General features: G+C 56.0%; 1 protein-coding gene across 1 annotated transcript; it reads right to left on the bottom strand.

Annotated features, from left to right (window-relative positions):
- Positions 1-439: 439 nt before the first annotated feature.
- On the bottom strand, positions 440-16,980 carry FKBP1A (FKBP prolyl isomerase 1A). Its single transcript, XM_038750353.1, has 5 exons — positions 16,813-16,980; positions 14,713-14,760; positions 10,451-10,563; positions 7,464-7,616; positions 440-1,077 (listed from the first exon to the last, which is right to left on the bottom strand). Exons 1-4 carry the CDS (start codon positions 16,847-16,849, stop codon positions 7,488-7,490), a joined length of 327 nt encoding a protein of 108 aa, XP_038606281.1. The 5' UTR covers positions 16,850-16,980; the 3' UTR covers positions 440-1,077; positions 7,464-7,487.
- Between the last annotated feature and the right edge of the window lie 5,107 nt (positions 16,981-22,087).

The raw sequence follows: 22,087 nt of genomic DNA, 5'->3' as shown, positions 1-22,087 counted from the left end.
CCCGCCGTTGGGTAGGGCCCGTCTCTAGATGTTGCCGACTTGCACTTCCCAAGCGCTTAGTCCAGTGCTCTGCACACAGTAAGAGCTCAATAACTACGACTGAATGAATATTTGTACATATTTATTTTATTTTGTTAATATGTTTTGTTTCATCTGTCTCCCCCTTCTAGACTGTGAGCCCGCCGTCGGGTAGGGCCCGTCTCTAGACGTTGCCGACTTGGACCTCCCAAGCGCTTAGTCCAGTGCTCTGCGCACAGTGAGCGCCCAGTAAATACGACTGAATGAACCGCCCCCGCGGTCTCGTATCCGGCCAGGCCGTGTCCTCCCTCCGCCACCCCTGGACTCCGGCGGGGGGTTGGGGTCCCCACGGCCCCCCGTCCCACCCCCGAAAATGGTCCGCTGCGGGTGGCGAAGGCGAGGAGCGAGGGGAGGACGGTGGTTGAGAAAAGCCAGCAGAAAGCATTTTTATTGCAATAATAAAAGTCGAGGAGGAGATTATTCGGGGGACGGGGGGCGGGGGGAGGCCGGGAGTGGCGACGTGGTTCACCCATCACAACGCAAGCGGGGTCGGGAGGGAGGGTGAGGGGGACCGAATCCCGTCATCCTGGGAGGGTGGGGGGCTCGCCCAAGGAAAACCCAGCCGGGGATGGGGGGGGGGGGGGCGTCCGCGACCCCCTCCCGTCCCCCCCTCCGACCCGCGGGATCCATCGGAGCCCATTAGGGCCGCCACGATCCAAACCTGAGGGGAGGCCCGGCCCCGTCTCGTCTAAGCGCTCAGCGCAGTGCTCCGCACACAGTGGGCGCTCAATAAATACGACAGTGAATGAATGAGTCCGGGGGGGGTCCCGCGTCCCCGGGGGACGAGGCCCGCCGCCGGCGGCCCGAGCCCAGAAAGCCCACCCGCCCCCGCGCAAAAGAAAAAATATACATTATATCCGACGGGAGTAGGGTTTCTAGACGGGGCCGGTGGAGAGGGGGGAGTGGGGTGGACGGAAGCGGGGGGGGGTCCGGGGGTCCGGACGGACTCGGGGGGCGTTTCTTTCAAGCTGACGTTCTGGATTCGGCGACGGTCCGAGCCTGGAGGAGACACGGTAACGGGGGGTGGGACCGGTCCCCATCTCGCCCCGCCCCGAGACCCTGACCGAGAAGCGGGGCGGCCCGGCGGGTACATATATGTGTATATTCATTCATTTGTATTTATTGAGCGCTTACCATGTGCAGAGCACTGGACTAAGCGCTCGGGAAGTCGGCAACATCTAGAGACGGTCCCTACCCGACAGCGGGCGTATTTATTACTCTATTTTATGCAATAATAATAATGTTGGCATTTGTTAAGCGCTTACTATGTGCAAAGCCCTGTTCTAAGCGCTGGGGGGGGATACAAAGCGATCAGGTTGTCCCATGTGGGGTTCACAGTCTTAATTCCCATTTTACAGATGAGGGAACTGAGGCTCAGAGAAGTTAAGTGACTTGCCCAAGGTCACACAGCAGACATGTGGTGGAGTCACAATTCGAACCCATGACCTCTGACTCCAAAGCCCGGGCTCTTTCCACTGAAGCAGCGTGGCTCGGTGGAAAGAGCCCGGGCTTTGGAGTCGGGGGTCGGGGGTTCGAATCCCGGCCCCGCCAGCTGGGTGACTTTGGGCAGGTCGCTTCACTTCTCGGGGCCTCGGTGACCTCATCTGGGGAATGGGGATGAAGACTGTGAGTTTTTAGACTGTGAGCCCACTGTTGGGTAGGGACCGTCTCTAGATGTTGCCAACTTGGACTTCCCAAGCGCTTAGTCCAGTGCTCTGCACACAGTAAGCGCTCAATAAATACGATTGATTGATTGACTGGGAGCGCCCCGTGGGGCAACCTCATCCAGCACTTAGAACAGTGCTTTGTGCATAGTAAGCGCTTAATAAATGCCATTATCATCATTATTATATATATATATATATATATATGTATTTATGACTATTTTATGTGTACATATTTATTCTGTTTATTTTCTTTTGTTAATATGTTTTGTTTTGTCGTCCGTCTCCCCCTTCTAGACTGTGAGCCCGCCGTTGGGTAGGGACCGTCTCTAGATGTTGCCAACTTGGACTTCCCAAGCGCTTAGTCCAGTGCTCTGCGAACAGTAAGCGCTCAATAAATACGACTGATTGACTGATTGACTGATTGCCCCTTCTAGACTGTGAGCCCGTTGGGTAGGGACTGTCTCTGTATGTTGCCAACTTGTACTTCCCAAGCGCTTAGTCCAGTGCTCTGCGCACAGTAATCGCTCAATAAATACGACTGATTGATTGATTGATTGACTGATTGCCCCTTCTAGACTGTGAGCCCACTGTTGGGTAGGGACTGTCTCTATATGTTGCCAACTTGGACTTCCCAAGCACTTAGTACAGTGCTCTGCACACAGTAAGCGCTCAATAAATACGAATGAATGAATGAGGGTTCTCCTCCCGGCTCCGCCCCTTGTCTGCTGCGGGACCTTAGACCGCTCACTTCATTTCTCCGGGCCTCAGTTTCCTCCTCTGTCATATGGGGATGAAGCCCGCGAGCCCCCACGCGGGACAGGGACTGGGTCCAATCTGTTGAGCCCGTTGTTGGGTAGGGACCGTCTCTATCTGTTGCCGACTTGTACTTCCCAAGCGCTTAGTACAGTGCTCTGCACACAGTAAGCGCTCAATAAATGATTGAATGAATGAGCCCGGACAATGATAATAATAATGGTATTTGTTAAGCACTTACTATGTGCCAAGCACTGTTCTAAGCGTGGGGGGGGGGTACAAGGTGATCAGGTTGTCCCACGTGGGGCTCACAGTCTTCATCCCCATTTGACGGATGAGGTAACAGGCTCAGAGGATAATAATAATAATAATAATGATGATGGTGTTAAGCGCTTACTCTGTGCAAAGCACTGTTCTAAGCGCTGGGGAGGATACAAGGTGATCGGGTTGTCCCACGTGGGGCTCACAATCTTCATCCCCATTTGACAGAAGAGGGAACTGAGGCCCAGAGAAGTGAAGTGACTTGCCCAAAGTCACACAGCTGGCAAGTGGAGGATCTACCCTGGTGCTTAGTACAGTGCCTGGCACATAGTAAGCGCTTAGCTCTCCTATTGAGAGCTCCCCTCCTCCAGGAGGCCTTCCCAGACTGAGCCCCCTTTTTCCTCTCCTCCTCCCCATCCCCCCCGCCCTATCTCCTTCCCTTCCCCACAGCACCTGGATATATATATATATATATATATATACTTGTACAGATTTATTACTCTATTTTACTTGTCCATATTTACTACTCTATTTTGTTAATGATGTGCATCTAGCTTTACTTTTATTTATTCTGATGACTTGACCCCTGTCCACATGTTTGGTTTTGTTGTCTGTCTCCCCCTTCTAGACCGTGAGCCCGCTGTTGGGTAGGGACCGTCTCTAGATGTTGCCGACTTGCACTTCCCAAGCGCTTAGTACAGTGCTCTGCACACAGTAAGCGCTCAATAAATACGACTGAATGAATGAATGAATGAATGAAAGAATGGAGTCAGAGGTCATGGGTTCAAGTCCCTGCTCCCGCCACTTGTCAGCTGGGTGACTTTGGGCCAGTCACTTCAATTCTCTGGGCCTCAAGTGACCTCATCTGGAAAATGGGGATGAAGACTGTGAGCCTCCCGTGGGGCAACCTGATCACCTTGTAACCTCCCCAAGCGCTTAGAACAGTGCTTTGCACATAGTAAGCACTTAATAAATGCCATTATTATTATTATTACTATTATCTTCACCCCCATTTTTCAGATGAGGGAACTGAGGCGCAGAGAAGGGAAGAGACTGGCTCCAGGTCACCCGGCAGGGCCGTGGCGGAGCTGGGAGGGGAACCCTGGTTAATCTGCTTCCCGGGCCCCGGGCTCTACCTGCTAGGCCACACTGCTTCTCGCTACACCAGTCGTTAGCCATGCGTCCCCTGCCAGCGCTTAGAACAGTGCTATGCACATAGTAAGCGCTTAATAAATGCCATCATTATTATTATCATCATCATCAACAAGCTCACCTACACGCGGACTCCAAAATTCGCCATTTTGGCCACTCCCATTTCTATTATTATTATTAGCATGGTATTTGTTAAGCGCTTGCTCTGTGCCAGGCACTGTGCTGAGCGCTGGGGTGGATCCAAGCTAACTGGGTCGTACCCGGTCCCCCGTGGGGCTCAGGGTCTCCATCCCCATTTGAGGCAACCGAGGCCCAGGGAAGGGAAGGGAGCCGGGATGAGAGTTGTGGCCTTCCGGCTCCCTTCTCTTTCCTGTTGTTTTCCCATTTGTGCCCCTGGGGCCCGGCCCGACCCAGCCTGTACTTCCCAAGCGCTTAGTACAGTGCTCTGCACACAGTAAGCGCTCAATAAGTACGATCGAATGAATGAATGACCCCTGCCCGCCCGCCCCCCACCCCCTCTCCAGGTCTTCCTCTGCCGGGCTGGCGGTTTCTGCGGGGGCGGGAACGGGGAGGAGGAGGAGAAAAAGCAGGAGGAGGAGAGGAGGAAGATGAGGGGAGGAGGACAAAGGAGGAGAGGAAGAAGAGGAGGAGAGGAAGAGGAGAAAAGGAGGTGCAGGAGAGGGGGATGAGGAAGAAGATGAGGACGAGAAGAAGAGAGGAAGAGGAGAAAAGGAGGTGGAGGAGAGGGGATGAGGAAGAAGATGAGGAAAATGAGGAGAAGAAAAGGAGGAAGAGGAGGAGGAAGATGAGGAGGACAAAGGAGGAGAGAAAGAAGACGAGAAGAAGAGGAGATGAGGAAGAAGATGAGGAAAATGAGGAGGAGAAGAAAAGGAGGAAGAGGAGGAGAAAGGTGAGGAGGACAAAGGAGAAGAGGGAGAGGACGAGGAGGAGAAGAATAAGAGAAAAGGAGGTGGAGGGGAGGGGATGAGAAAGAAGATGAGGAAAATGAGGATGAGAAGAAAAGGAGGAAGAGGAGGGGAAGAGGAGGAGAAAGATGAGGAGGACAAAGGAGGAGAGGGAGAAGGCGAGGAGGAGGAGAGGAAGAGGAGAAAAGGAGGTGGAAGAGAGCAGGGATGAGGAAGAAGATGAGGAAAATGAGGATGAGAAGAAAAGGAGGAAGATGAGGGGAAGAGGAGGAGAAAGATGAGGAGGACAAAGGAGGAGAGGGAGAAGAAGAGGAGAGGAAGAGGAGAAAAGGAGGTGGAGGAGGAGAGAGGAGATGAGGAAGATGAGGAAAATGAGGAGAAAAGGAAGAGGAGGAGGAGAAAGATGAGGAGGACAAAGGAAGAGAGGAAGAAGACAAGAAGAGGAGGAGAGGAAGAGAAGAAAAGGAGGTGGAGGAGGAGAGAGGAGATGAGGAGGAAGATGAGAAGGAGGAGAGGAGAAAAGGAGGAAGAGGAGGAAAACAAGAAGGATGACAAAGGAGAAGAGGAGGGGAGCAGGGAAATGAGGAGAAAAGGAAGAGGAGGAGGAGGAGGAGAAGAAGATGAGAAGAGGAGGAGGAGAGGAAGAAAAGAAGGTGGAGGAGGAGAGAGGAGATGAGGAGGAAGATGAAAATGAGGAGGAGGAAGGAGGAGGAAAATAAGGAGGATGACAAAAGAGGAGAGTAGGGGAGGAGGAGAAGAGGGGGAGGAGGAGGAGGAGAAGAGGGGGAGGAGGAAGAGAAGAGGAGGAGGGGAGGAGGATGAGGCGGCGGGTTGGGCCTTGTGGCCCCGCTCCTGACTCGGCCCTTTCCGGTCTCCGTTCCCAACCAAGCCTGCACTGTAAACTTCCTCTTCCTTCCTTCCTTCCTTCCTTCCTTCCTTTTGGGGGCCCAGATGTCTCAGCGACTACAATGGTGGGGACCCCCCCTGCTCCCCCTCCTGCTCCCGGGTCGGACCCGTCCCCCGCCGCACCCTCCCCGCGCAAAGCCGGCGGGCCAACTGGGCGCCCCGCCCGCTCGCACACAGCAAACGCCAGCTGCCGCCTCGGGGAGCAGCAGCGCGGGCCTGGGCGTCACGGGGACCCGGGTTCTAATTCCGCCTCTCTGCCGTGTGACCCTGGCCCGGTCACTTCCCTTCCCCGGGCCTCAGTTCCCTCCGTCAAATGGGGGTCGGAGCCCGTGAGGCCCACGGGGGACGGGATCCGCCCCAGTGCTTCGAACGGCGCTTGGCACCTAGTAAGCACGTAACAAATACCGTCATCATTAATAATAATGAAGCAGCGTGGCTCGGTGGAAAGAGCCCGGGCTTTGGAGTCAGAGGTCATGGGTTCGAATCCCGACTCTGCCAATTGTCAGCTGGGTGACTTTGGGCGAGTCACTTCGCTTCTCCGTGCCTCAGTTCCCTTGTCTGGAAAATGGGGATTAAGACTGGGAGCCCCATGTGGGACAATCTGATCACCTTGGAAACTCCCCAGCGCTTACAGCAGTGCTTTCCACGCAGCAAGTGCTTAATAAATGCCATCATTATTATTAACAATAATAATTAATTAAATACTTAATAATAATAATGATGGTGACATTTATTAAGTGCTTACTACGTGCAAAGCACTGTTCTTACTATACTTATAATAATAATTATTATTATTAACAGTGCTTTGCATCTTGTAAACTCCCCAGTGCTTAGAACAGTGCTTTGCACATAGTAAGTGCTTAATAAATGCCACCGTTAATAACAATAATAATAAATTAAATAATTGATAATAATGATGATGATATTTATTAAGCACTTACTACATGCAAAGCACGGTTCTTATTATATTTATAATTATTATTATTATTATTATCAGTGCTTTGCACCTTGTAAACTCCCCAGCGCTTAGAACAGTGCTTTGCACATAGCAAGTGCTTAATAAATGCCATCATTATTATATTATATATTATTAACACTATTAATATAATATATCATTAATATATAACATATTATTAAATTATACATTGTATTATTATTATTGATAATAATGATGATGACATTTATTAGGCGCTTACTATGTGCAAAGCACTGTTCTTATTATACTTATAATAATAATAATAATTATTATTATTAACAGTGCTTTGCACCTTGTAAACTCCCCAGCGCTTAGAACAGTGCTTTGCACATAGCAAGCGCTTAGTAAATGCCACCATTATTATATCATATATTATTATATATTATTAATATAATATATTAATATAATATATTACATATCAAATTATACATTGTATTATTATTATTATTAATAATGATGATGGCATTTATTAAGCGCTTACTATGTACAAAGCGCCGGGGTGGTTACAAGGTGATCAGGTTCATCCATTCACTCACTCAATTGTATTTATTGAGCGCTTACTGTGTACTGTGTATGTACTAAGGTTGTCCCACGGGGGGGCTCACAGTCTTCACCCCCATTTCCCAGATGAGGTAACTGAGGCCCAGAGAAGTTAAGTGACTTGTCCAACGTCACACAGCTGACAACTGGCGGATTATTACCATTCCTATTACTAATAGTAATACTATCACTACCCTGACTTACCCCGGGGCGGGGGGCGTGCGGGGGTCACTCCAGCTTGAGGAGCTCCACGTCGAAGATGAGGGTGGCGTTGGGCGGGATGATGCCCGGGTGGCCGGTGGCACCGTAGGCGAAGTCGGGCGAGATGGTCATCTTGGCTCTCTGGCCCACGCTCATCTGAAAACGGACAAGAGGCGGCGGCGGCGGTGGCCGGACTGAACGCCGGGGAGCATCCAACGCAGTCCCCCGCGCACCGATCCCCGCCCACAAGGCGCGGACGGTCGATCTTTAGACTGTGAGCCCACTGTTGGGCAGGGACCGTCTCTATATGTTGCCAATTTGTACTTCCCAAGCGCTTAGTACAGTGCTCTGCACACAGTAAGCGCTCAGTAAATACGATTGATGACGATGATGATCGACCGTACGTACTGAACACCCGTTACGATAATAATAATGGCGTTTGTTAAGCGCTTCCTATGTGCGAGCGCTCAGGACAGTGCTCTGCACACAGTAAGCGCTCAGTAAATACGATTGAATAAATGAAGGAAATCAATCAATCAATCAATCGTATTTATTGAGCACTTACTATGTGCAGAGCACTGTACTAAGCGCTTGGGAAGTACAAATTGGCAACACATAGAGACAGTCCCTACCCAACAGTGGGCTCACAGTCTAAAAGGGGGAAAGCACTGTTCTAAGCACTGCGGAGGTTACAAATCTGGTTGTCCCACGGGGGGGCTCCCAGTCTTCATCCCCATTTTCCAGAGGAGGGAACTGAGGCCCAGAGAAGTGAAGTGACTTGATGATGATGATGGCATTTGTTAAGCGCTTACTATGTGCAAAGCACTGTTGTAAGCGCTGGGGGAGGTTACAAGGTGATCAAGTTGTCCCACCAGGGGCTCACAGTTTTAATCCCCATTTCACAGATGAGGTAACTGAGGCCCAGAGAAGTGAAGTGACTTGCCCGAAGTCACACAGCTGACAGTCGGCAGAGCCGGGATTTGAACCCATGGTCTCTGACTCCAAAGCCCGGGCTCTTTCCACTGAGCCACGCTGCTTGCCCAAAGTCACCCAGCTGACAATTGGCGGAGCCGGGATTTGAACCCATGACCTATGACTCCAAAGCCCGGGCTCTTTCCGTTGAGCTACACTCCTTCTCTGTTATTCTCACTATGGGAGGAGCAGCAGACTGAGCACTTGGAGAGTCGGTAGACGCCATCCCTGCACTCGAGATCTTACTATCGACGGTCAGCTCCTTGTGGGCAGGGAACGGGTCGTGGGTTCAAATCCCAGCTCTGCCCATTGTCAGCTGTGTGACTTTGGGCAAGCCACTTCACTTCTCTGGGCCTCAGTTCCCTCATCTGTCAAATGGGGATTAAGAGTGTGAGCCCCCCGTGGGACAACCTGATCACCTTGTAACCTCCCCAGGGCTTAGAACAGCACATAGTCAGCGCTTAATGCCATCATTATTATTATTTATTATTATTTATTGTTGTGCCGTCCTCTCCCGATCGCCTACTACAGTGCTCCGCACACAGGAAGCGCTCAATAAATACGAACGAATGGCGTGAACAGGATCGCACGCCGCTCCGTGCAGAGCACTGGGGAGGGAGCGCGAGGGTCGGTGGCCACGGCAGTCGAGTGCTTATTAATGATAATAATCATAGCATCATAATTGTGGTGCTTGTTAAGCACTTACTACGTGCCAATTGTGGTGCTTGTTAAGCACTTACTATGTGCTGGGCACTGTACTAAGCGCTGGGATGGAGACGAGCAAATCAGGTTGGACACGGTCCCTGCCCCGCGTGGGGCTCACGATCTTCACCCCCCTTTTACAGCTGAGGTCGCTGAGGCCCAGAGGAGTGACGTGACTCGCCCAAGGTCACACGGCAGATAAGGGGCACAGTCGGGATTAGAACCCATGACCTTCTGAGCCCGAGGCCCGGGCTCTACCCTCGACGCCATGCCGCTTCTCCAACAGTTTAGCCCAAAGGCCCTGACCGGCATGCGGACGCCACCTCAATCCGTGCTATTTAGGGGGCGCTTACGGCGTGCAGAGCGCACTGTACTAAGCGCTTGGGGGAGTCCAATCCAGCTGCTTCGAGAAGCAGCGTGGCTCAGTGGAAAGAGCCCAGGCTTTGGAGTCAGAGGCCACGGGTTCAAATCCCTGCTCCGCCGATTGTCAGCTGTGTGACTTTGGGCAAGTCACCTCACTTCTCCGGGCCTCAGTTCCCTCATCTGCAAAATGGGGATGAAGACTGGGAGCCCCAAGTGGGACAACCTGATCACCTTGTATCCTCCCCAGCGCTTAGAACGGCGCTTTGCACATAGTAAGCGCTTAACAAATGCCGTCGTCATTATTATAACTAAGAGAAGCAGTGTGGCTCAGTGGAAAGAGCCCGGGCTTTGGAGTCAGAGGTCACGGGTTCGAATCCCGGCTCCGTCACACGTCTGCTGTGTGGCCTTGGGCAAGTCGCTTAACTTCTCTGAGCCTCAGTTACCTCATCTACAAAATGGGGATGAAGACTGTGAGCCCCACGTGGGACAACCTGATCACTTTGTATCCCCCCAGCGCTCAGAACGGCGCTTTGCACATAGTAAGCGCTTAACAGATGCCAACATTATTATTACTATTATTATTTATTATTGACAACACGTCCGGGCCCATGTCGTCTCCCCGGTTAGAACGGCAGCCCCCCGTGGGCGGGAAACGGGTCCCTTCTCCGTCTTCTCCCGTCCCTGGCGCTCAGTACGCTGCCCCGCGCCCGAGGGGCGCTCGGTAAAGCCCACAAAGGCTACTAGACCGTTCACTAAGTAGTCCCGCTGGGTGGACGCCGGCGGGAAGGCAGGCGGGCCAGCTCTTCCGCTAAACGGGATAAAGCCACATGTGGTCGGAGGGAGGGGGATGAGGGAGACGCCGCCTGCCAGAGAGAGACGATCGCAGGGAGACAGAGACAAAGAGACGGAAACAGAGACACGGAGAGGGAGAGAGAGGTGGGGATGGGGCACACCTGGGCGACGCCTTCCTCCCAGCCGCGGATGACTTCCTGTTTGCCCATGACGAACTTGAAAGGTTTGTTCCTGTCCCGCGACGAGTCGAACTTCTTCCCGTCTTCGAGCAACCCTGGGAGACGCCGAGGGAAGGGATCGTCCGGGAGCCGGCCCGGGATTGGGGTGGGGGGGACCGTCCGGGATGGGGAGCCTGTCCCGAGGGAGTCCGCTGAGGGGGGAACCCCCCGGCCCCGGGGAGCGCCTGCCGGAGGGGAGATCTCTGAGGGGGGAGATGGCCGGCCGAGGGGCGCCCGCCGGAGGGGACATCTCTGGGGGAGAGATGGCCGAGGGGAGAGTCAGGCCGGGGGAGCCGGCCTGAAGGGAGCCCGCTGAGGGGAACCGGCCGGCTGAGGCGGGGGCCTGCCAGGAGAGATGGGTGAGGGGAGAGCCGGCTGAGGGGAGACCACCTGAGGGGAGACCACCTGAGGGGAGCCTGCCGAGGGGAGAGCTCGGCTGAGGGGAGAGTGCGGCTGAGGGGAGAGTGCGGCTGAGGGGAGACTGCCGAGGGGAGAGCTCGGCTGAGGGGAGTCCACCTGAGCGGAGAGCTCGGCTGAGGGGAGTCCGCCTGAGGGGAGAGCCCAGCTGAGAGGAGAGCCGGTTGAGGGGAGAGCCCGGCTGAGGGGAGTCCACCTGAGGGGAGAGCTTGGCTGAGGGGAGAGCCCAGCTGAGGGGAGTCCTCCTGAGGGGAGAGCCCGGGTGAGGGGGGAGGCCGGCTGAGGGGAGAGCCCAGCTGAGGGGAGTCCTCCTGAGGGGAGAGGCCGGGTGACAGGGGAGGCCGGCTGAGGAGAGAGCCCAGCTGAGGGGAGTCCTCCTGAGGGGAGAGGCCGGTTGAGGGGAGCCTGCCTGAGGGGAGCTCGCCTGAGGGGAGAGCCAGCTGAGGGGAGTCTGCCTGAGGGGAGAGCCAGCTGAGGGGGGAGCCCGGTTGAGGGGAGAGCCCGGCTGAGGGGAGTCCACCTGAGGGGAGAGCTCGGCTGAGGAGAGTCCGCCTGAGGGGCGTCCACCTGAGGGGAGAGCCGGCTGAGGGGAGACCGCCTGTGAGGGAGCCCAGTTGAGGGGAGACCACCTGAGGGGAGCCTGCCAAGGGGAGAGCTCAGCTGAGGGGAGTCTGCCTGAGGGGAGAGCCAGCTGAGGGGGGAGCCCGGCTGAGGGGAGTCCGCCTGAGGGGCGTCCACCTGAGGGGAGAGCCGGCTGAGAGGGAGCCCGGCTGAGGGGAGTCTGCGGAGGGGAGTCTGCTGAGGGGAGTCTGCTGAGGGGAGTCCGCCTGAGGGGAGAGCTCGGCTGAGGAGAGTCCGCCTGAGGGGCGTCCACCTGAGGGGAGAGCCGGCTGAGAGGGAGCCCGGCTGAGGGGAGAGGCCGCCTGTGAGGGAGCCCAGCTGAGGGAAGACCACCTGAGGGGAGTCTGCCAAGGGGAGAGCTCGGCTGAGGGGAGTCTGCCTGAGGGGAGAGCCAGCTGAGGGGGGAGCCCGGCTGAGGGGAGTCTGCCTGAGGGGAGAGCCAGCTGAGGGGGGAGCCCGGCTGAGGGGAGTCTGCCTGAGGGGAGAGCCAGCTGAGGGGGGAGCCCGGCTGAGGGGAGTCCGCCTGAGGGGCGTCCACCTGAGGGGAGAGCCAGCTGAGAGGGAGCCCGGCTGAGGGGAGTCCGCCTGAGGGGAGTCCGCCTGAGGGGAGAGGCCGGCTGAGAGGGAGACCACCTGAGGGGAGACCACCTGAGGGGAGTCTGCCAAGGGGAGAGCTCGGCTGAGGGGAGAGCCGGCTGAGGGGAGAGGCCGCCTGAAGGGCGTCCGCCTGAGGGGAGAGCTCGGCTGAGGGGAGAGCTCGGCTGAGGGGAGTCCGCCTGAGGGGAGAGCTCGGCTGAGGGGAGTCCGCCTGAGGGGAGAGCTCGGCTGAGGGGAGTCCGCCTGAGGGGAGTCCGCCTGAGGGGAGAGGCCGCCTGAGGGGAGAGGCCGCCTGAGGTGAGTCCGCCTGAGGGGAGAGGCCGGCTGAGGGGAGTCCGCCTGAGGGGAGAGGCCGGCTGAGGGGAGTCCGCCTGAGGGGAGAGGCCGGCTGAGGGGAGTCCGCCTGAGGGGAGAGGCCGGCTGAGGGGAGTCCGCCTGAGGGGAGAGGCCGGCTGAGGGGAGTCCTCCTGAGGGGAGAGGCCGGCTGAGGGGAGTCCGCCTGAGGGGAGAGGCCGGCTGAGGGGAGTCCGCCTGAGGGGAGAGGCCGGCTGAGGGGAGTCCGCCTGAGGGGAGAGGCCGGCTGAGGGGAGAGCTCGGCTGAGAGGAGTCCACCTTAGGGGAGAGTCCACCTGAGGGGAGCCTACCTGAGGAGAGAGCCCGGCTGAAGGGAGCTCACCTGAGGGGAGAGCCCACCCGAGGGGACAGCCGGCTGAGGGGAGTCCACCAAAAAGGTGGCCTCCGAGGGGAGTCGGCTGAGGGGAGCCCACCACAACGGAGCCAGCCCAGGGGGAGAGCCCCCGCCACGGGGACAGCCGGCTGAGGGGAGCCCAGCGGAGGCCGCCACATTTGCACTCGCGCTTTTTGTTCCAAACTTCCAAAAGTCCTCGTACGGTCAGCCTGGGCCCGTCCCCACCCACAGACCCAGACCCTCTCCCTTCCCCCTGGCCCACCTGCGGCACCGTTTTGGCTTTTAACGGTATTCGTTAGGTGCTCACTGTGTACCGGTCTCGCTTACTAAGCGCCGGGGCTAGATCCAGCTAATCGGGTCGGACGACATTCCGCACCCCTCGCCATTTGACCCGCGGGGGGGGGAACCGAGGCCTAAGGGAGTGAAATGACTGGTCCAAGGTCACCCGGCTGAGGAAGGGCAGGATAAGAACCCGGGTCCCGGCCCCCTGGGTCGTAGCCGCTAGGCCGCAGTGCTTCTCGGGGGGCGGGGGGGGGAAGGTGGGCGAGGCCGGACTGAGGACCCCCAAATCTTGGGGGCTGCGCCCCATCTTGCTCTTTCCCACGTGCTCCTTGTGACGTCGCGACTCACCGTGGCACACGACAAGGAACCAACGTGACGCGAGCGGGTTCTCCCTAAGCGCTCAGTACAGTGCCCCGCATGGAGCAGCTGCTCCATAAATACCATCGACTGTCTCCTAACTCCTCCCCAACGCCCAGCAGGTGCTCAATAAGTAGCACCGGCCGACTCTTCCCTAACCGACGGACTCTCCCGAGCGTCCCGTACAGTGCCCCCCGCGTAGCGGCGGCTCCGTGAGTGCCACTGCCTGTCTCCCCAGCAGCGTGGCTCAGTGGGAAGAGCCCGGGCTTTGGAGCCGGGTCATGGGTTCCAATCCCGGCTCCTCCAGTTGTCGGCTGTGTGACTTTGGGCAAGCCGCTTCACTTCTCTGGGCCTCAGTGACCTCATCTGGAAAATGGGGATGACGACTGGGAGCCCCCCGTGGGACAACCTGATTACCTTGTAACCTCCCCAGCGCTTAGAACAGTGCTTTGCATGTAGTAAGCGCTTAATAAATGCCATTATTATTATTATTATTATCCCAACTCTATCGGACTCCCCCAAACGCTCAGTACAGTGCTCTGCACACAGCAGGTGCTCGATAAACGCCACCGCTGGGTTGCCAGATGGTCAGCTCCTTGAGGACAGGGATTGCCTCTTCTAATTCGATCGGACTCTCCCAGACGCTCACCGCAGCGTTCTGCCCACGGTAGGCGCTCAATAAATAACGGGAATCTACTGGCTGATGGCGCGGAGGCTCCTCGTTGTTTGGAGCTGTCCCAAATGGTCAGCCCGGTGCTCTGCACACCGTAGGCGCTCTATAAGCTCCCCAAAGGCAGGGACGGCGTCCACCGACACTACGGGGCTCAGCCCGGCGCTCTGCCCGCCGTGGGCGCTCAGCAAGTAGAACCATCAGCCGACCGAGCTGAGCGCTGGGGCGGATTTGTGGCCCCGAGCTCGGCCCCGATGGGGCAAGGGGAAGTCGAGGGACTCGTCCAAGGTCACCCGGCCGGACCGGGGGCGCGGCCCGCGGTGCCAACCGTCTCGCTGGCTCCGGTCTGGGGAACGGGGCAGAGGCGTGTGCGACTGTGGGGAGCGTGAGAGACGTCCCCCTCGTGTCCCCCCGGCCCCGCAGACCCGGGACCGGGGGAGGAGGAGGATGGGGGAGACGCTGGGAGATGTTTGGACCCTACCTCCTGAGGGGGCTGGCGGGTGGCAGGTGTGTAGCGGGCAGAAGGAGAAAGGAAAATGCCCTCTGCCCGGCCGCCCCCGATGGGGCACTCACCTGTGTAGTGGACCACGCACGTCTGGCCGCGTTTCGGGAAGGTGCGTCCTGCGGGGGGACACGGGGGGGGGGGGACACGGTCAGGGGGTGAAAGGGGATGGGGGAGACCCCAGGCCCGGGGGGAGCACTGCCGGGGGGAGGGGAGGGGAGGAGAGCACAGACGGGGGCGGGGGGGGGAGCACGGGGGAGGAGGGAGACAGACAGAGACAGAGAGAACCCAGGCGGGGAGGAGGCCGGGGGCGGCCAGAACATAGGGTACTGGGGGGGGGGGGGGGAGGGGACTGCGGGGGACGGGGGCGCTGAGCAAGCCGGGGAAGGCGGGGGGCGGGGCGGAGGGAGGGAGGGAGGAGGGGGGCAGGGGGAGCACTGAGGGGGAGGAGGAAGGGGGGACAAGGGAGCACTGAGAAGGGGGAGGAAGAGGAGGAGGAAGAGGAGCAGGGGAGCGGGGAAGAGGAGGAAGGAAAGGGGGCAGGGGGGCACGGGGGAGGGGAGGAAGAGGAGGAGGAAGAGGGGCAGGGGAGCCCCGTGGGGGAGGAAGGAGGAAAAAGGGCAAGGGGGCGAGGAGGAGGAGGAGGGGGAGGAGGAGGAGGAGGAAAGGGGCAGGGGGGGCACCGAGGGGGAAGGAGAGGGAGCAGGGGGGCACGGAGGAGGGAGGAAGGAAAGGGAGCAGGGGAGCACCATGGGGGGGAGTGAAATGGAGGGAGCAGGGGAGCACTGAGGGGGGAGGAAGAGGGGTAGGGGGGCACTGAGGAGGAAGAGGGACAGGAGAGCACTTGGCGAGAGGAAGAAACGGGAGGAGGGGAGCACCGCGGGGAGGAGAGGGACCACCGGTGGGGGAGGAAGAAGAGCAGGGAAGCACCGAGGGCGAGAGGAAGGGGGGAGGAAGGAGAGGGAGAAGGGGAGCACTGAGAGGGGAGGAAGAGGGGCAGGGAGGTCGGGGAAGGAAGGAGAGGGAGAAGGGGAGCACCGAGAGGGGAGGAGGGGGAGCAGGGAGGTCGGGGGAGGAGGAAGAGGGGCAGGGGAGCACAGAGGAGGAGGAAGAAGGGGGCAAGGAGGACGGAGGAGGGAGGAGGAAGAAGGGCTGGGGAGCATCAAGGGCAGAGGAAGGAAAGGGAACCGGAGCGCTGAGGGGGGGGGGAGGAGGAGGAGCAGCAGCAGGGGAGCACAGAGAAAGAGGAGGAGGAAGAAGGGGGCAGGGGAGCACCTACGGGAGAGGAAGGAAAGGGCTCAGGGGAGCACTGAGGGGGGGAGGAGAGGAGCAGGGAGGGCGGGGGAGGAAGGAGAGGGAGCAGGGGAGCACTGAGAGGGGAGGAAGGGGAGCAAGGGAGAACGGCGGAGGAGGAGGAAGAAGAGGGGCAGGGGAGCACGGAGGAGGAAGAGGCGCAGGGGAACACTGGGGGGGGAGAAGAGGAGCAGGGCGGGCGGGGGAAGGAGGACAGGGCGCGGGGGAGCACCGAGGGGGAGGAGGAAGAGGGGCGGGGGAGCACGGAGGAGGAGGAAGGAGACAGGGGAGCACCATGGGGAGAGAGGAAGGAGAGGGAGCAGGGGAGCACTGAGGGGGGAGGAGGAAGGGGGCAGGGGAGTACGGAGGAGGAAGAGGGGCAGGGGAGCACTGAGGGGGGAGGAAGAGGAGCGGGGAGGACGGGGGGAAGGAGAGGGAGAAGGGGAGCACGGGTGGGGGAGGAGGAAGAGGGGCAGGGGAGCACCATGGGGACAGGGGAAGGAGAGGGAGCAGGGGAGCACTGAGGGGGGGAGGAAGGGGAGCAGGAGAGCACAGAGAAGGAAGAGGAGGAGGGAGGACGGGGAGGAAGGAGAGGGAGCAGGGGAGCACCGAGGGCGGAGGAGGAAGAGGGGCAGGGGAGCACCATGGGGACAGAGGAAGGACAGGGGAGAACTGAAGGGGAGGAAGAGGAGCAGGGGAGCACAGAGGAGGAGGAGGAAGAGGAGCCGGGGAGCACTGAAGGGGGAGGAAGAGGAGCCGGGGAGCACTGCAGGAGGGAGGAAGGAGAGCAGGGGAGCACTGCAGGAGGGAGGAAGGAGAGCAGGGGAGCACTGCAGGAGGGAGGACGTGGGTCCGGGTGTGGGCGATGGTCGTCTCACCGTCTCCGGGGGCGATGGTCTCCACGTGCACGCCCATGGCGGGGGGGGGGGGGGGGGGGGCTCTGTGTGTGTGTGTCTGTGTGTGTGTGTCTGTGTCTGTGTCCGTGTGTGTGCGCGCGCGATAGGCTGCGCGAGGCGCTGCGGTCGCCTGTCGTGGCCGGACTGCTCGCCCGCCCGCCCGCCCGCCCGCGCCCAGCGAGAGGAGGGGCGGCGCACGTGCGCGCCCCCGCGTCCCGCCCCCGCCCCGGACGTGGCCACGCCGCCGCCGCGGGGGCGCGCACGCACACACGTCACGCACGCGCGTCACGCCCGCCCTCCCGCCCGCCATCTTGGGCCTCCACAGCCAACCCGGGCCTGGGCGTCGTGTGGGAGGCGCCCACACGGGGACGGGGGGAAACTGAGGCCCCGAGTTCATAATAATAACAATAATGATAATAATGGTGGTTTTGGTTAAGCGCTTACTAGGTGCAAAGCACCGTTCTAAGCGCTGGGGAGGTTACAAGGGAACTGAGGGAGCTGAGGCGCAGAGAAGTTAATGATAATAATAATAATAATAATGAGGGCATTTATTAAGCGCTTACTATGTGCAAGGCACTGTTCTAAGCGCTGGGGAGGTTACAAGGTGATCAGGCTGCCCCACGGGGGCCTCACAGTCTTCATCCCCATTTGACAGATGAGGGAACTGAGGCCCGGAGAAGTTGAGTGACTCGCCCAAAGTCACCCAGCTGACAACTGGGAGAGCCGGGATTTGAACCCATGACCTCTGACTCCCAAGCCCGGGCTCTTTCCACTGAGCCACGCTGCTTCACTCATTCCATCGTATTTATTGAGCGCTCCCTGTGTGCAGAGCGCTGTACTGGGCGCTTGGGAAGGCCAAGTCGGCACCAGATAGAGACGGTCCCTACCCAACGACCGGCTCACGGTCTAGAAGGGGGACAGAGACGACAAAATATGTGGTTCCCAAGCGCTTAGTACAGTGCTCTGCACACAGTGAGCGCTCAATAAATACGATTGAATGAATGAAGGTGGTCGGGCGTCAAGTCATCGGAATAAACCAAGCCCTGTGCTAGGCACTGGGGCTGAGGCCGAATAATCAGGGCCTTCGTGGGGCTCGCAGTCTCAGTAATAATAATAATTGGGGTGTTCTTTTAAGGAAAAATACTCCTAGAAAGGCAGCGTGGCTCAGTGGAAAGAGCCCGGGCTTGGGAATGAGAGGTCACGGGTTCAAATCCCGCCCCCGCCACTTGTCAGCTGGGTGACTCTGGGCGAGTCACTTCACTTCTATGGGCCTCGGCGACCTCGTCTGGAAAATGGGGATGAAGATTGTGAGCCCCGTGGGGGACAACCTGATCACCATGTATCCTTCCCAGCACTTAGAACAGTGCTTTGTGCATAGTAAGCGCTTAATAGATGCCATTATCGTTATTATTGAGGCCGAAGAATCAGGTCCTTCCTGGGGCTCGCCGTCTTAGTAATGATAATAATAATTGTCTTTTTTTAAGGAAAACCAGTCTTAGTGGTAGTAATGCTAATGACTGTGGCACTTTGTTAAAGGCTTACTATGTGCCAGGCACTGTAATAATAATAATAATAATAATAATAATAATAATAATAATAATGATTGTGGTATTTTCTCAAAGGCTATGTGCCAGGCACTGTAATAATAATAATAATAATAATAATAATAATAATAATTGTGGTATTTTGTCAAAGGCTCACTATGTGCCAGGCACTGTAATAATAATAATAATAATAATAATTGTGGTATTTTGTCAAAGGCTCACTATGTGCCAGGCACTGTAATAATAATAATTGTGGTATTTTGTCAAAGGCTCACTATGTGCCAGGCACTGTAATAATAATAATTGTGGTGTTTTGTCAAAAGGCTCACTATGTGCCAGACACTGTAATCATCATCATCATCAATTGTATTTATTGAGCGCTTACTGTGTGCAGAGCACTGTACTGAGCACTTGGGAAGTACAAGTTGGCAACATAGAGAGACAGTCCCTACCCAACAGTGGGCTCACAGTCTAAAAATTATTGTAATAACAATAATAATAATGGTGGTGTTTCGTAAGTCTTACTGTATGACAGGTACTGCGATGATAACAATAATAGCGATCATTGTGGTATTGGTTAAATAATAATGGTATTTGTTAAGCGCCTACTATGTGCCAAGCACTGTTGTAGGCACTGGGGGAGACACAAGGTGATCGGGTTGTCCCACGGGGGGCTCGCGGTGTTCACCCCCGTTTTACAGATGAGAGAACTGAGGCCCAGAGAATAATAATGATGGCATTTGCTAAGCACTTACTATGTGTTTTAAAACCCTGTTCTAAGCGCTGGTTGAGGGGGGATACAAGGTGATCGGGGTGTCCCCCGTGGGGCTCAGTCTTCATCCCCATTGTAAAGATGAGGTCACTGAGGCCCAGAGAAGTGAAGTGACTCACCCAGAGTCACACAGCTGACAAGTGGCGGAGTGGGGATTATTCATTCATTCATTCAATCGTATTTATTGAGCGCTTACTGTGTGCGGAGCACTGCACTCAACCCACGACCTCTGACTTCCAAGAGAAGCGACTCGCCCCAAGTCACCCAGCTGACAGGCGATAGAGGCGGGATTAGAATCCACGACCTCGGACTCCCAAGGGAATAATAACGTTGGTATTTGTTAAGTGCTTACTGCGTGCCAAGCACTGCTCTAAGCGCTGGGGCAGATACAAGGTGATCAGGTTGTTCCACGTGGGGCTCCCGGTCTTCACCCCCATTTGACAGATGAGGCCACTGAGGCCCAGAGAAGTGAAGTGACTCGCCCAAAGTCATGCGGCGGACAAGTGATAGAGGCAGGATTAGAATCCACGACCTCTGCCTCCCAAGAGAAGTGAAGCGACTCGCCCGAAGTCACGCGGCGGACAGGTGATAGAGGCGGGATTAGAATCCACGACTTCTGCCTCCCAAGAGAAGTGAGGCGACTCGACCAGTCACGCGGCGGACCGGTGATAGAGGTAGGATTCGAACTCACAGCCTCGGATTCCCAAGCCCAGGCTCTTGCCACTGAGCCACGCTGCTTCTTGGCTTACTCTGCGACCGAAAATGGACTACTGCTCCTACTAACTGCGGTATTTGTTAAAGACTTACTACGCGCAAGGCACCGTACTACTGATGATGATGGTATTTATTAAGCACCTACTATGTGGCAGGCGCTGTGCTGAGCGCCGAGGTGGATCCAAGCTAATGGGGTTGGACCCGGTCCCCATCCCCCGTGGGGCTCACCGTCTCCATCCCCGTTTTCCGGATGAGGGAACCGAGGCCCGGAGAGGGGAAGTGACCAGCCCAAGGTCACACGGCGGACGAGCGAGGATTAGAACCCAGGACCTGGTTCTACCCACTCCGCCGTGCCGTTCCTACGCGCTCAGTATGTGCTAAGCGCTGGGGGCGATTCACGGCAATCAGGCCCCACAGTCTGAATAATAACAATAATGATGACAGTGGTATCTGATCAGCACTTACTATGCACCAAGCCATGTGTTAAGCGCTGGGGCAGACGCATTCAATCGTATTTATTGGGCGCTTACAGTGTGCAGAGCACTGTACTAAGCGCTTGGGAAGTACAAGTTGGCAACATATAGAAACGGTCCCTACCCAAGAGAGAATAATCAGTCCCCGATGGAGCTCGCCGTCTTAAGAAATGATAGTAATAATTGCGGTGTTTGAGCCGCTGACAGTCTTATTCCACGGCACCTGTGTATATATACATATATATATATATATATATATATATATATATATATGTATATATATATATATATATATATACACACAAACATACATACATATATATATATACACATATATATATATACACAAACATACATACATATATGTTTGTACATATTTATGTATATGTTTACGTATTTATTCTTCTCTTTTATTTGTAGATATTTATTCTATTTTATTTTGTTAATATGTTTTGTTTTGTTCTCTGTCTCCCCCTTCTCGACTGTGAGCCCGCTGTTGGGTAGGGACCGTCCCTAGATGTTGCCAACTTGGACTTCCCAAGCGCTTAGTACAGTGCTCTGCACACAGTAAGCGCTCAATAAATACAATTGAATGAATGAATGTTGGATAGGGACCGTCTCTAGATGTTGCCAACTTGTCCTTCCCACACGCTTAGTACAGTGCTCTGCACACAGTAAGCGCTCAATAAATATGACTGAATGAATGTTGGGTAGGGACCGCCTCTAGATGTTGCCAACTTGTCCTTCCCAAGCGCTTAGTACAGTGCTCTGCACACGGTAAGCGCTCAATAAATACGATTGAATGAATGTTGGGTAGGGACCGTCTCTAGATGTTGCCCACTTGGACTTCCCAAGCGCTTAGTACAGTGCTCTGCACACAGTAAGCGCTCAATATGATTGAATGAATGAAGTAGTAATAATAATAAAACGGTGATGATAATAATTGTGGTATTTGTTAAGCGCTTCCTACGTGCCAGGCACTGTACTAAGCGCTGGGGTGGATCTAAGCTAACCAGGTGGGACCCGGGCCCCATGGCCCACTACATCCATCCCCACTTGACAGTGGAGGGAACGGAGGCCCAGACAAGTGAAGTGACTTGGCCAAGGTCACACAGCAAATCTAGTGCTTGGTACATATAATAAGCGCTTAATAAATACCATTATTATTATTATTAGATAAGGGCAAGTCTTCACTCCTCTGGGCCTCTATTTCCTCCTCTGTCAAATGGGGATGAAGACCGTGAGCCCCATGGGGGACAACCTGACCTGATCGCCTTGTATCTCCCCCAGCGCTTAGAACAGTGCTTGGTACATAGTAAGTGCTTAACAAGTGCCATCATTATAAGGGGGTGGAGCTGGGATGAGAATAATAATAATGGTATTCGATAGGTGCTCACTATGTGCCGCACACTGTTTATTACTTTATAGTAATTATTAATCAATCAATCAATCGTATTTATTGAGCGCTTAGTGTGTGCAGAGCACTGTGCTAAGTGCTTGGGAAGTACAGGTTGGCAACATATAGAGACGGTGCCTGCCCAACAGTGGGCTCACAGTCTGAAAGTAATTTATTTATTTTATTTGTACCTATCTATTCTATTTATTTTATTTTGTTAGTATGCTTGGTTTTGTTCTCTGTCTCCCCCTTTTAGACTGTGAGCCCACTGTTGGGTGGGGCCTGTCTCTATAGGTTGCCAACTTGGACTTCCCAAGCGCTTAGTACAGTGCTCTGCACACAGTAAGCACTCAATAAA

The sequence above is a fragment of the Tachyglossus aculeatus genome, chromosome 8, assembly GCF_015852505.1.
Source record: "Tachyglossus aculeatus isolate mTacAcu1 chromosome 8, mTacAcu1.pri, whole genome shotgun sequence".
NCBI lineage: Eukaryota > Metazoa > Chordata > Mammalia > Monotremata > Tachyglossidae > Tachyglossus > Tachyglossus aculeatus.
Note: the sequence above shows the minus strand (reverse complement) of the source record. Positions and strands in the feature narration are given on the sequence as shown.